The following is a 14,747-nucleotide window of genomic DNA, read 5'->3' on the forward strand; positions in this document are numbered from 1 at the left end:
GCTGTGAGTACTAGATTAGTTGTTTACCTGCCTTCATCCCGCCTCAAGAGCTCAAACTAGTGACTCAGTGTAACGTTTGTCTAAATTCCAGAAACCCTGTTTATCTATTATTTTACACAGAAACCCAACTGTAGTGGAAGTTTATGTTAAGACTTACATGAAAGGCTGTAGCCGGGTAAAGCTGCCACTTACAGTGCCAGCATCCCATATGGGCGCCAGTTCGAGTCCCGCCTGTTCCACTTCTGAAACAGCTCTCTGCTATGGCCTGGGAAAGCAGTAGAAAATGGCCCAAGTTCTTGGGCCCCTGCACCCCTGTGGGAGACCCAGAAGAAGTTCCTGGCTCCTGGCTTCAGATCGGCTCATCTCTGGCCGTTGTGGCCATTTGGGGAATGAACTAGCAGATGGAAGACCTCTCTCTCTCTCTTTCTCTCTCCCTCCCCCCCTCCCTCCTTCTGCCTCTCCTCCTCTGTGTATTTTGGACTTTCAAATAAATAAATAAATGTTTTCCAAAAAAAATTATCAACTTATGGCCTACTACAGTTTATCGAGTTTTGAGTACTGACTGCTGTTGAATTGGCAGAGCCAAACCAAATGATTTCATGAACCATATGGGCTGGATGTTCCTCACTCCTGGAGAGTCACAAAGACTTATTTTCTCCTAAGAGTTTTACAGTTTCAGCTCCTACATTTAAATCTTTTAGGCTGGCGCCGTGGCTCACTAGGCTAATCCTCCGCCTTGCGGCGCTGGCACACCGGGTTCTAGTCCCGGTCAGGGCACCGGATTCTGTCCTGGTTGCCACTCTTCCAGGCCAGCTCTCTGCTGTGGCCAGGGAGTGCAGTGGAGGATCGCCCAAGTGCTTGGGCCCTGCACCCGCATGGGAGACCAGGAGAAGCACCTGGCTTCGGATCAGCACGGTGCGCCGGCCGCGGCGGCCATTGGAGGGTGAACTAACGGCAAAGGAAGACCTTTCTCTCTGTCTCTCTCTCTCACTGTCCACTCTGTCTGTCAAAAAAAAAAAAAAAAAAAAAAAAAAACCACTTTTATCTAATTTGAGTTAATTTTTATATTTGATATGAGGTAAGAGTCCAAATTTATTCCTTTGCATGTAGGTAGTCAGATGTTTTTGAAAAGACTATTTTCTACCCACTGATTATTTTGACACCCCTACCACTCAATGGATTCTAAATATATGAGTTTATATCTGGACTCCAACTTCTATTCCATTGATCTATATGTCTGTCCTATACCAATACCACATAGTTTGATGACTGTAGGTCTGCAGTTAAGTTCCAAATTCATTTTTTGTGAGTCCTTTAACTTTTTTCATTAGTGTCAAAATTGTTTTGGCTATTCTGTATTCTTATATTTCCACATGAATTTTAGGATCAACTTTTCAATTTATGCAAGCAATTAAGCTGGACTTTTGATAAGCATTGCGTTGAATCTATAAGTCAGTATTTGATCCCAGTTCTTTATTTTTAAATATCCCTTCCTTCAAATGCTAAATGTTATTTCTTATTAAACAAAATAAGTATCTGCATTTTGAGCCCTCTAATTTTGTTTGCCTTGTAAAAGCAGAAAAGATACCAAAAAATACATATTTTCAGAGTACTAATTCACCGTGTAGGCCAACTGAACAATTCTCTTTTAATTGTGAAGTCATTTACCATCTGTCTTATGACAGTCTATGATTATTAACAGATTATACATAGAGAGATTAAGGAACTTACATCTTCATAATAACAGTAAGTTATATCAGGCTGATGAGGATACTGGCCTAATTCATCAAGATTATACAAGTTAGGCAAGGTTACAGAGCAATTTGCAGGCTTGGCTAGACCTAATTCCAACAGTTTAGTACAGAATTCTATTCACTAGAACTGGCAGACTTTATTTCCTCTACTATTTGGACACAGATCCAAATATTAGAATTTACATAAAGGTATATATATGATCTTTCAAGTATTTGGTAAGATTAAGGAATTTTTAGTCATTTTTTTTTAAGGTATGATAACAGTGGTTGTATTTTTTTAAGTCTAACAGTGGTTGTATTTTTTAAGTCCTTCTCAAGATACTTGTGTATCTGCAGATAAAAAATATGATGTCTGAAATTCACTTTAAAATAATCTAGTGAGAGTTAGTGTGGAAAGTTGGTATGCTACAGGTCAAGCAAGATTAGATGTGTGTTGATAACACTTAAAAACTGGGTTTCAGATACATGAAAAGTATATTACAGAATCTTCTCTATTATTATATAAAAATTTGCAATGAAAAATACCAAAACAGTAGAATGTAGTTGTGGTTGATGTGACTCTGCCTGGGAGCCTATTTGAAAGAGTAAGAGAGCAGAGTGAATGGTGTTTAAGGACAGGGTATTGATATAATGGTATAGTTCACTAGAAGTTCCCTTCTACCACAATATAACTACATATATCAGGATATTTTTGCCTGAAAATTCAAAGATTAAAAAGGATTAAAAAAAAATTTAAGACTTGAACAATTTGAACTTACTCTTTCATCAATGATTTTCATAAACCATCTTTTAGTCAGATTATATCTTTTGACAGCCTAAAAAAGAAAAATATTATAAATTTTTAGAAAATATTAGAAATGACTTTTGCAGATCTGAATAAAATAAACAACAAAAAATTAGGTAAGCAAACATTTATAATAACTTATACTAATATGGACAGCTGCATTTAGGAAGTATAAGGGGAAATGTTCCTAGAAAACATGTCCAAGTAAATATTAGATTTCTGATACTTTTTCACCAAACTGTCCTTTTCTTCCTTATACTACTAATAATGTAATACTTCCACTTTCAAATAAAAACAAATAATTAAAAAACTGAGTTACTCTATAGTGCAATGCATGCTGACTTTATTTTACAAATTTTTAAGACATTTATTTATTTAAAGTCAGAGAGCTGAGAGAGAGAGAGAGATCATCTATCCATTGATTAACTTCCCAAATGGATGCAACAGCCACATCTGGGCCAGACTGACTCTAGGAGCGAGGAACCCCATCTGGTCTCCCACATCATGTACTTGGGCCATCTTCCACTGCCTTCCCAGGCTTATTAGCAGGAAGCCGGATTACAGGAAGAACCACAGGCCTCCACCCCACACTTTGACATGCCTGTGTCACCAAACCCACTATGCCACAACACTGGGCCCATCACTCTGCCTTCTATGCTTACTCATTACACACAAACATTTTTCACAGGATAAAGATTCTATTCAGCAAAAATAATTAGTTCTTCAAAAATGAAAATAGTAACTAAAACGCCAATGAAAACAATCTTAAGCAAAATGACACTCTGGTGGGCCAGATCACATCAAGTACCAGACTACGGTTTCTAATACCACTCCCCTTAAAGGAATCAAAGCCCTAGAGAAATGGATAATTCCAGAGTGGTGCAGGAGAGGTTCAAAATGATCCTAGAAAGTCTTATTGCGTCAGAAAAAAGTAAGTTATCAAAGAAATGATGGAGGCATATCGTAAAGACATTTGAAGGGACTCCCACTGTCCAAAACAGGTACAATTTGAACAGTAAAATAAACACTATTGGGAAAAAATAAGAATTTGTAAGCTCACATCAGTAACTAATAAGAAAACAAATAAATATAGAAGAATAACAGTTCATTCTCGTAGAATCTCAAGTGCAACTGTTAAATGTGTATAGAGTGCTAGAGTTGAGAAATTATCATTTTGCAACCATAATAGTAACAACTCAACCATACAAGAACCATTGGTGACTGCTATATTTAGGGGGAAATTTTGATGAGGAGCAGAATATTTGTACAGTCTTAAAGTATATCCTCAAAGATGACTGAATAGTTGCAAGTGGAATTATTAATTACAAAGTGGACAAACAAGGCAACATTCTTGATCAGGTAATCAAAACTAACAATGCCAATAAAGGACAGATGGATAAAGTGTCCCTCCGGATTTGATACCCTGAAAAGGACACATTATCTTGTAGCATTTCAGCCAAGAATACATAACTTGAATCTAATATGTGTAATGAGAAAATATTAGATAAATCCAAAATAAGCGTTCTGCCAAAAAAAGTGGAGTTATTACAACTCTTCAACAATGTCAATGTCATAAAAGACAAATGCTATGAAAATGCTCTATATTAAAGTAAACTAAAGCAGTAAGACAAAACACCTGACCTTAGATTAGATCCTATACTGGAAGGGGAAAATGCCAACCAGGCATTATTAAGTCAACTGACAAAAATGAAACTATAAATAGAAAATTAGGTAAATGTGTTATCAAATTTAAATGTAGTAAAATCAGTAACTGTTCTAGTTATAAGGAAAATATCCCTATGCTTAGGAATACTGAAATATTTATGTTAGATTCATAACTGTTAACAATAGGGACAAGTGTTGATCAGCCAGCATCCCACTAGAAATACTCGGTTCAGGTCCCAGTTCCTTTGTTTCTGATCCATTCTCCTGCTGATGCACACCCTGGGAGATGGCATGGAACAGCCCAAGTACTTGGGTCCTCTCCACATGTCTGAGAGATCCGGACTCAGTTCCTGGATCCTGGCTTTGGCCTGGTCCAGCCCTGACTGTTGCAGGGATTTGGAGAGTAAAACAGCAAATGGAAGACCTCAGAATGTCTTTGTTTCTCTCGGCCTTTCAAATAAGATGAAAATTTTAAAAATACCAATTTTAAAAATGTTTCATAATAGGTAAATCTGGGTATAAGGTATAGAAGTTTTCTCTGCATTATTTTTCATTCTGTGGCTTTTCTGAAAGTCTGAAATTATTTCCACATTAAGTTTAAAAAACATAGTTTCTTTGTCAGAGCAATACTAAATATGACATATTTCCACAATACAGAAATATGGTAGTGAGACAACTATGAATTTCAGGGATATCCTATACTTCAAACTAACACCGTCAGACATCATGAATGCTAAAATAAAAGATTAACATGCTCCTCTGACACATTTAGGTAACAAAGAGTCTGTGTGTGGCAATCAGATTACTATGCCAGGCAGGAATCTCACAGGAGCTGAAAGGGTTACAAGGAGTCAGCCCTGAAGTGCTCCTAGTACTACTGTTATTACGTGGTAAAGATTCCCCACAGGCTTCTCCCAACCAGTCAGTCGCTAAAGACTCTGGCTCTTGTTTTGTTTAGTATGTGTGGGATGGAAAGGGTTGGTCTTTGATACCACCCACAACAGGCACCATTCCTGACACATTAAAGTACTCAACAAATAGTTTATCGGTAAAAAGTCAAACTCCTATTTACTTAAGGCTGAAACTATAATGGCCACAGTTCCTTGACCACAAAATTCAGTTCTGTCTGAGATCAAGGTAAAAAATAAAGAATTAGGGGCAGGTGTTGTGGTGCAGCAGGTTAAGCAGCCACCTGCGATGCCAGCATCCCATACGGGTGCCAGATCGAGTCCCAGCTGCTCCACTTCCCATCCAGCTCCCTGCTAATGCAACTGGGAAAGCAGCAGCAGGTGGCTCAAGTCCTTGGGCTCCTACCCATGTGGGAGTCCTACAAGAAGCTCCTAGCTTGTGGCTTCAGCCTGGCCCAGCCCCAGCCATTTCGGCTATTTGGGAAGTGAACCAGTGGATGGAAGATGTCTCTCTCTCTCTCTTACTCTGCCTTTAAATAAATAGATAAAATCTTTTATAAATATTTTTCAGCTTTTAAGCTGAAAAAAATATCAGCTTTGGAAAACGAAGCCAAATAGAATAAAAGCTTTGGCTATCACCATAAATTCAAACTGCAACTGATATTCACACAGAGAGAAGTGGAGAAACCCATATGGAACACATAAAAAATTATAACTATTCAACTACTTTGTTCTCTGAGAACACCAATGAAATAGTGCAGCAGAAAAGTGCTTTCTGGACAACACATCCAGTTCCTTCTGTTTGATCTTCTAAAGAACCTGACACCCTTCAAAGAACCAGTGGAAAGTTTTGCTGCAGTCAAAATAAGCATGAGCACCAGCAGAATGGGGAGGGAAACAGTGAAGACAACTACCTCCTTCTTTCAAATATCCATTTTAGCCTTCAACACTGGATGTATCAGAAAGTTAGCCAACACTAATCAGCAAAAGTTAAGCAGTGATTAAAACTGGACAAACCGGCAATCTTAAACTGGGATACATGCAAACATTCTATAATCAGATGTATTTTCTGGTTAACAGAAATCAAGGACAAATTTGTCCTAAAGGCTAGCTCCAATCTTGCACTATATTTCCTGACAACGGCCATAGCCTTTTTTTTTTTTTTTAATTTATTTATTTATTTGGCAGAGTTACAGAGAGGCAACGAGAGAGAGGAGGTCTTCCATCCACTGGTTCACTTGCCAAATGGCTCTAATGGCCAGAGCTGGGCCAATCTGAAGCCAAGAGCTTCTTCCAGGTCTCCCACGCAGGTGCAGGGGCCCAAGGACTTAGGCCATCTTTTATTGCTTTCCCAGGCCATAGCAGAGAGTTGGATTAGAGTGGAGAAGCCAGGACTCAAACAGATGCCCATATGGGATGCCGGCACTCCAAGTTGCAGCTTTACCCGCTATGCCATAGCGCTGGCCCCTGCCATAGCCTTTAACGCAAGCCTTAACATAAACCTCCACTACAGTTGGGTTTGTGTGTAAAATAATAGATAAACAGGGTTTCTGGAATTTAGACAAATGTTACACTGAGTCACCTAGTTTGAGCTCTTGAGACGGGATGAAGAGAGGTAAACAACTAATCTAGTACTCACAGCTTCCCGTCCAGTTTTTCTTCTCAGTCCCCAGTGGAAGGGGCAGGGGTTCTGGCTTTCCATCTTTACTGGGGCTCTGTGAAGTCAACCTGGGGCCCAGGAAGCGGGCCTGCCTCTGCTGGTGTGCAGACCTGAGAAGAGGTGTACCAGTGTCAGGTCTGTCTGTGGATGGCTCCTACTACAGAAACTCTTGGCACTCGACACATTACAAACGTGACAGAGATCCAGGATGAAAGGCACTTAACTCCCTTTCCCCATTCACAGTTTAGCACACTTCTAAACATGGCTGTTTTTGAAAGAGAGAAACATACTGCTGCTGCAATACAAAACCACTTACGAGTAATACTCTACCCTACAGGTTTCCATTCTTCAATAACTAAAAAGTTACAATAAGCAATTTATCAACCTTGACAGGTGATTTTCGACTTGTATTTGGACAATGGTGACAGAAAGTCTCCCTCATAAAAGATTAACACATGTTGTTCTACAGCCCAGAGACTGGACTAAAACATTGCCTTAACAAGCTGCTGGGCAGACAGAATAGAAAATTTTACTTGCCATTACATCAAAATCTAAGACCAGTGACTTATAATATAAACAGACCAGATACTTCTTTCTTCCTTTAATAAAGAAGTTGAGAAGACTTATATAAATTATTAGTAGATGATTTTAAATTCCTCCTATCAAAACAAACATAGATCTGAACATTATATGAGCCTACAAATATTTTCAGGATAGATTCCACTATCATCATTATCCAAATTTTATCTATGAAAAAGGCGGCTCAGGGGAGAGGTCATTTAGCCTAGTGGTTAAGATGCCTGCCTCCCATGTCAGAGTACCTGGTTTTGATTTCTGACTCTGGCTTTCCACCAATTCAGAGCTGGGAGGCAGCATTGGCTCAAGTAACTGGTTCCTGCCTCCTATATGGGAGACCTGGACTGCAATCCCAGATCCTGACACTGGCACGGGCCCAGTCCCAGTCAGCTGTTGTGGGCATCTGGGAAATGAACCAATGGAAGGGAGCATTCTCTCTAGCCCACTCTCACTCCTTCTCTCTCTCCTTGCTCCTTTAAAAAAAAAAAAAAAAAAAGACAGAGGGGGAACCTCAAACAGTACTCTTAGAAATGAAATGAAAAGCAGCATTATGGGCTTTTTTTTTTTTTTTTTTACCTTCCATAATTCAATGGCCACAGGCTGATGTGGTGGATTGTCAAGGTATATATCTTCCACAGTTTTTTTCCAAAATTGCATTCGCATCAGTCCAATTGCTTTCTCAGAGACTGAGTCCTTAACCTGTAAATAGGTTTGAAAAAACTTTAACAAATGTATTGCTCACAATCTCAAAAATCAGTACATTTGAGGAAATAATTTAAGTCAATGGAACTATTTTATGGCATGACTATGCTAACGAATACATCTACACTTTTCAGAACCTACAGAACTGTATACAATAAAGAATGAATTATACTGTATATACTCATTTAGTAATTCATTTTACATTTTTAAAAATTTATTTATTTGAAAGGCAGAAAGATAGACAGAGAAAGCGAGAGTAAGTGAGAGATCTCCCATCCACTGGCCCACTCCCCAAATGCCCACATGGCCTGCACAGGGCCAGGCTCAAGTCAGGGACCAGGAACTCAGTCCAAGTCTCCCATGTGGGTGACAGGACCCAACTACTTCAGCTATCATAGGCTGCCTCCCTGCGTGCATATTAGCAGAACACCAGACTGGAAGCAGAGGAGCTGGGACTAAACCAGACACTCCGATACAGGATGCAGGCCTTCTAAACAGTGTCTTAACTGCTGTTCAAATGCCCGCTTCTACCTAGCATGTTTTAGACACCCAATCAGTACTTGTTTTGGAGAAGGTTGCTCCTAAAAAGTGACAGACAACTCAGGGAGAACTCTGCAGTTTATTTATTAAAAATGCAACCATCGTTTAAAAATTACAAAGGCAGGCCACAAAGGGGACTAAAACTGTGACTGACTTAATACACTGATGTACAGCTTATTCCAGAAAAACGATGGCATGAAAAATCATGACCCATGACTTCCAGGGATACACCAGATGGCGCATCTACTGGACTCCGCGCCTCCGTGCTACACTCGTACCCTTTCCTTCATTCTTTGTTCACTTCCTATCACATTCAGAGAGAGAGGTGCTGCCACAACTTCCCACTTTCTTCCGACTCTAAACCTCCCGCTGCTCCCTCACTCCCAACTTCTGAACTTTCCATTTAATTTACTGAGAAGACCAAGGCTATTCTAAACTCATTCATTTCTACCCCAATTTCAATTTATTTTTTTCTTTCCCTTGTAAGAAAGAGTCTCTCCTTTCTTTGTAATTCTTTTTTTTTTTTTTTTAAGATTTATTTATTTTATTTGAAAGACAGAGTTACACAGAGAAAGAAGGAGAGGCAGAGAGAGAGATTTTCTATCTGCTGGTTCACTCCCCAAATCTCCACAACAGCCAGAGCTGGGCTGATCCAAAGCCAGAAGCCAGGAGCTCCTTCTGCGTCTTCCCATATGGGTGCAGGGGCCCAAGGACTTGGGCCATCTTCTACTGCTTTCCCAAGCCATAGCAGAGAGCTGGATCAGAAGTGGAGCAGCTTGGGACTCGAACTGGTGTCCATATGGAATGCTGACACTGCAGGCAGAGGCTTTACCTGCTATGCCATGGCACCTACCCCTCCTTTGTAATTCTTGGCCAAAAATGACTTCGTATGATCTAAGGCCTGAGTTTGCTATCATTGCTTCCATTCTCTACCTCACATTAAAACTAAACCCTCTATTTAAAAAGTGCTGTGCATCATTAACTGCACACTTTTATAAAAATCTCTGAGAAAAGGGCTGGCATTGTGGCGCATCAGGTTAAGTCAATGCCTGCAGTGCCAGCATCCGTTACCAGAGTGCCAGCTCACATCTCATCTGTTCTGCCTCTGATCCAGCTTAAGTGCCTGGGAAAGCAGTGGAAGATTACCTAGGTGCTTGAGACCCTGCCACTGATATGGGAGACCTAGCTGGACTTCTGGGCTCCAGGATTCAGTTTGGCACAGCCCCAGCCATGTGGCCCCTTGGGGAGTGAATCAGTGGATGGCAGGTCAGGTCTCTCTCTCTCTCTTTATCTCTCTCTCTCCCTCCCTCTATATCACCCTGACTTTCAAATCAATTAATCAATTTTTTTTTATTTCAAAAAAAAAAAATCTCAGAAAAAAAGTAAAAATTCCAGAATGGTACATCCAGAAACATTAACTTTATTAACTAGCTTTATTTTTGCTACTAAATTATTAAGCCTGAACAGTTAGCAAGACAAAGAAATCACCAGCAGAGACTTTAAACACATGTAACCTCTAAACTACAACTGTATTTCTTTATTTTTCCGGATTAAACACTTTATAGCACCATTCTGTGAAGAATGTTTTAAGGTATTTTAATACCAGCCTGAGCCAGTTCCACGTTGAAGGCCCTCAGTGCCAAAGCAGAGCTTCGGGATTCCGCAGGCAGCAGCAGGGAGCACAGATAACCTTCGTAATCTCGTTTCCTAAAACAAAAACAAATTTTTAAAAAGTTACCCTTCACCTTCCAAACTGCATGAAAAATATTAACCAAAATTAACTAAATAACGAGGCCTCAGTTCAGAGTAGGCTCCTCTACAGTATGAAGCTTATTTTACTAAGCTGGTACTTCTTTTGCTTCAGAATCATTTCGATTTTATTAAGAATTTAAATGAAACACAAAGGTAGAAATTAAGGTAAAAAACAAATAGTTCAAGCAAATATTAGTTTGAACTCACTGTCTTTAATACTCAAATAGAAAGATATAAGCCTAAGACACAGCTACAAAGATAGGGGTGTGTGTGTACACGTTTTCTAGAAGCATCTGCTGAAAGAGCTTAGAAGCACAATACTCCCGATACTCCCCAAATCAGTAATCACACCTAGCATCTACGTCTAAACATCTCCTCTAAAACATCTAAGCATCTCCTCTAAAACAAACTATACTCCCTGGAAAAATGACTGACAAGGGCTAGGAGAGGGAGAATACAAGGTAAATACAAAATATCTTCTAGAACAGAAAGTAAAGAAATTTTCAAGGAATACAGGGAACTTTTCAAAAGAACTAGAAACTGGCTTGACAGAGTTCTCACTGGCCAAGTGTGGAGCAACTGGAACATCCAAAAATAAGTGCAACAGATTCTATCAGAGTTCCATGAGCCCTTACTAACTCAAATTAAAAACGGGAACAGAATGAGAAATCTAACAACCAGTATAATGTCTCTTGATAAATCTAGAAGACATGATAGAATTTTTACGAATCACCATTTAGTAACTAACATAATATGGGGCTGGTGCTGTGGCAAAGTGGGTAAATATGCCACCTGCAGTGCCGGTATCCCATATGGGCACCAGTTTGAGTCCCAGCTTCTCTACTTCCAATCCAGCTCCCTGCTAATGCACCTAAGAAGCAGAAGGTGGTCCATGTGCTTGGGCCCTTGCACCCACAAGGGAGACTCATAAAAAGTTCCTGGCTCCTGGTTTCGGACCAGCCCAGCCATTGGTGCAGAGTCTTAAGCCAGCCATTGGGGAGTGAACCAGCAGAAGGAAGATTCTCTCTGTCTCTTTCTGTAACTTTGTCTTTTAAATAAATAAATAAATCTTAATAATAACAACAGATTCTGGCAAAACACCAACACTTGAAAATTTAAAATGCATGGAAGTTTCATTTCCATAGTACTAAAAAGTATCTCCCCATGATGTACTTCTTACTAATGGACACTCTTAAATTTACAGGGTTATTTGGAGGCATCACATAAGACACATGTCCAAAACAACCATGTACAATTTCACAGATCAAATCTTGTAGAAACTGTTGATGGATAATTAGAAGCCAATGTTCAAGTCTTCAAGTTTCATTTTATCTTAAAAAGTACTTATTGGAGTGGGCTTTGTGTTACTGAAGGTTAAGCCTCTGCCTGCAGTATGGGTATCCTATATGGGTGCCAGTTCAAGTCCCAGCTCTCTGCTAATGCGCCTAGAAAAGCAGTGGAAGACAGCCCAAATACTTGGGCTCCTGCAACCACATGGGAGACCCAAAAGAAGCTCCTGGCTTCAACCTGGCCCAGCCCCAGTCATTGTGGCCATCTGGAGCAGCCAACTTGAACCAGCGCCCATATGGGATGCCAGCACTGCACACAGCAGCTTAACACACTAACAGGTTTGTTTTTTTTTTTTTTTTTAAGATTTTATTTCTTTATTTGAGAGGCAGAGTTACAGACAGAGAGAAAGGTCTTCCATCCACTGGTTCACCCCCAAATGGCCCCACGGCTGCAGCTGAGCTGATCCGGAGCCAGGAGCCTCTTCAGGTCTCCCACATGGATGCAGGAGCCCAAGCACTTGGGCCATCCTCCACTGCTTTCCCAGGCCACAGCAGAGAGCTGGATCAGAAGAGGTGCAGGCAGAATACAACCCACAGGAACAGGCTTAGGCTTAGCAAACTACCCTACACCGCCAGCGGCTCCCCCACCCCCACAGTTCTGAATGCCCTGATTTCCACTATTGCTATCGTGTATCTTAGATAAGTAATACAAATAAGATAGGGGAGGAACACAATGTTTAAGAGATGATTAAAAACAAAACACTGAAATAAGTGTACGTTGTTGTGCCATGTCACTTTTCACTAAAATGGCATTTTAAAACTACTGTTTGACTTTCTCAATCAAATTCAGGGTAGTTCAGTTTACTCTAGTACTTCCCAGAAGTCCTTGAGCTCAGGCACTTTGAGACCTGTTACCAGTTTCCAATGAAGGGCGCAGGGGCCAAGCCATCAGTGTCTGCAGATTAAGTCAGGATTCCAAGGCTGGCCCCTGCTTCAACGAACCAAGGGACCTGACTGATCAATCCACCTCCATAAATGATTAAGCAGCAACTTCCAAGTGCCAGGCCTTCCCAGAGCTACCGGGGCCAACAAAACATTGCTCAAGCCCTTGACTTCCAGGTTATTCTAGGGAACCTCAGGCAAGTCTCTTCCTCATCTATCTAAAGCCCCATTTCCTTGTCTACTAAGTGAGATAGCAAGGACTTACACTGTACTCGCAGTGCCTAATTTATGTGCGAGGTACTAGACTAATTTACGATTTTTATATACTAAAATATGCTTTCATCTTCACAACCCCATCACAATCTGTAATGAGGATCAAATAAATTACTTGTAAAGTACTCTGCATAGAAAAACACTCCAAGTTGGCTACTATTGTCATGAAAACTTAAGAGGCTATGCATGCAAATAACGCTCCATTCGGTTAAAATCAAGTTTCAGGCAAAGTGACAAGCGAGGGCAGACCAAGGATATTGTGTGGCCCTGTGCTTGTTCTGGAAGCCTCACTTCCTGCTCCCGGCCGGAGGTCCTCACCGCAGCAGCTCCAGGCAGTACTGCTCAGAGCCCGACGCGTCCAGTCCGCTGGCCACCGCCACGCTCCGCCCCGACACCGCCGGCCCCGGGAGCCGCCGCTCGCGCACGCACAGGTCTCGGGGTGACCGGCGGCGGCACAGGCCAAGGACGCCGAACCGCTGCGCGGCCCGGGCAGAGCCCAGCCAGGAGGCCGCCATGACGCTGGCGCCGCGTGCCCTTCGACCCCGCGCCGGCTGCACGCGGCCACGCCCCCTCGGGTCCCGGCGCGGGACTTTGGGCCCTGAGAGGCCGCTTCGCGACGCAGCTCTGAGGAGAGCCAGGTGTCGCTGTGGTGCTCTGCGTGTGGGCAGCCGCCCTGCTCCTGCCGCTTGTGGATTCCAGGAAAGCCTTGCCGAAGTCCGGCTGGGCCCTCTCGGGTTTCATCTCCGCCGCCACGTCCGTCCGCAAGGGACTCCGGAGCACCTAGAGAAGAGATGGGTGTCTCCAGACTTGCGTCCCGGCAGTCCTGCATGTCATCACGCAAAACCTTGCCCTGTCTCTGAGCAAGGGCACTCCCCAAAAGGACTGTCCCACACGTTGCTGGAAGTTTGCTCTACCTGGATGCCCAGGCATGGTGACCAGCCGACCACCCACACGTGTTCCCAGATGTTTTGGGAGTCACCAACCACCTTGCACCTCCACAAAGGAAACCTCAGAGATCCCTGAGAGGAGCAACTCCTTAAACAGTTATCAAGCTCCACCTGCGGCTCACGTGCCTGTTGATTGTCTCCCACTACACTCAAGTTCCATGAGGGTAGGTCATTATTTTGTTACCTGCTTTATGTCCAGTGCCAGTCCCTTGAATATTGCAGAAACTGACCTGCCTCCATTCACATAAATTGTAATTTAGGTAAGATCCAATTCTGTTTGAGGAGGAAGGTCCTCCAAGATCCAAGACGTTAAGGAGTCAAAACAATTTAAACCTAATCATTCAGGTCATATTTATCAAGGTGGGAAGATAGAGTTTTTTGAATTTACTTGATTTATAACTTGTTTATAAAGATTGATTTATTTATTTGAAAGTCAGAGTTACAGAGGGAGAGTCAGAAAGAGAGAGAGGTCTTCCATCTCCTGGTTCACTCCCCAGATGGCCACAATGGCCAGGATTGGGCCAAGCCAAAGTCAGGAGCCAGGAGTTTCTTACAGGTCTGTCATTGTGGGTGCAGGGGCCCAAGCATTTGGGCCATATTCTGCTGCTTGCCCAGGCCATTAGCAGGGAGCTGGATCGGAAGCAGAACAGCCGGAACTCAAACCAGCACCCATATGGGATGCTGGTATCACATTGTGGCAGCCTACTGTGCCACAATGCAGGTCCCAATTTATAACTTTTAGGGCCCCATGATATGTGGGCCTCCTTTGCTAATCCTACCTGCGGATTCCTCAAATATAAGAGTTGAGTCCAGTTGCTACCACTAACCTGGTCCAACCCAACAGCTGCCTGTACCTGGATGCCAGTGATACCTTCCACCCTCAGAGTTGCCTAAACTTCATGGTCTAATATGTACTAGGGATTTTCAAAAATTCATGGGGGAAATGCATATTATG

The 14,747-nt window shown here is 42.0% G+C and overlaps 1 protein-coding gene across 3 annotated transcripts in view; it reads right to left on the reverse strand.

Annotated features, from left to right (window-relative positions):
• The window catches only part of NDUFAF6 (NADH:ubiquinone oxidoreductase complex assembly factor 6), a 30,371-nt gene extending 17,002 nt beyond the window's left edge, over positions 1 to 13,369 (reverse strand). The window contains exons 1-4 of one of the 3 annotated variants that reach the window (XM_062188217.1): positions 13,164 to 13,369; positions 10,197 to 10,296; positions 7,924 to 8,046; positions 2,513 to 2,569 (exon numbers count right to left, since the gene is read on the reverse strand). In XM_062188217.1, the coding sequence (XP_062044201.1) occupies positions 2,513 to 2,569; positions 7,924 to 8,046; positions 10,197 to 10,296; positions 13,164 to 13,360 (477 nt within the window). In that variant the 5' untranslated portion in view covers positions 13,361 to 13,369. Of the gene's footprint in view, positions 1 to 2,512; positions 2,570 to 6,750; positions 6,882 to 7,923; positions 8,047 to 10,192; positions 10,297 to 13,163 lie in introns of those variants that run through there. The other 2 variants (XM_062188219.1, XM_062188220.1) reach the window with 2 other exon arrangements.
• Positions 13,370 to 14,747: the final 1,378 nt, after the last annotated feature.

This window comes from Lepus europaeus, chromosome 4, assembly GCF_033115175.1.
Source record: "Lepus europaeus isolate LE1 chromosome 4, mLepTim1.pri, whole genome shotgun sequence".
In the NCBI taxonomy this organism is placed as follows: Eukaryota; Metazoa; Chordata; class Mammalia; order Lagomorpha; family Leporidae; genus Lepus; species Lepus europaeus.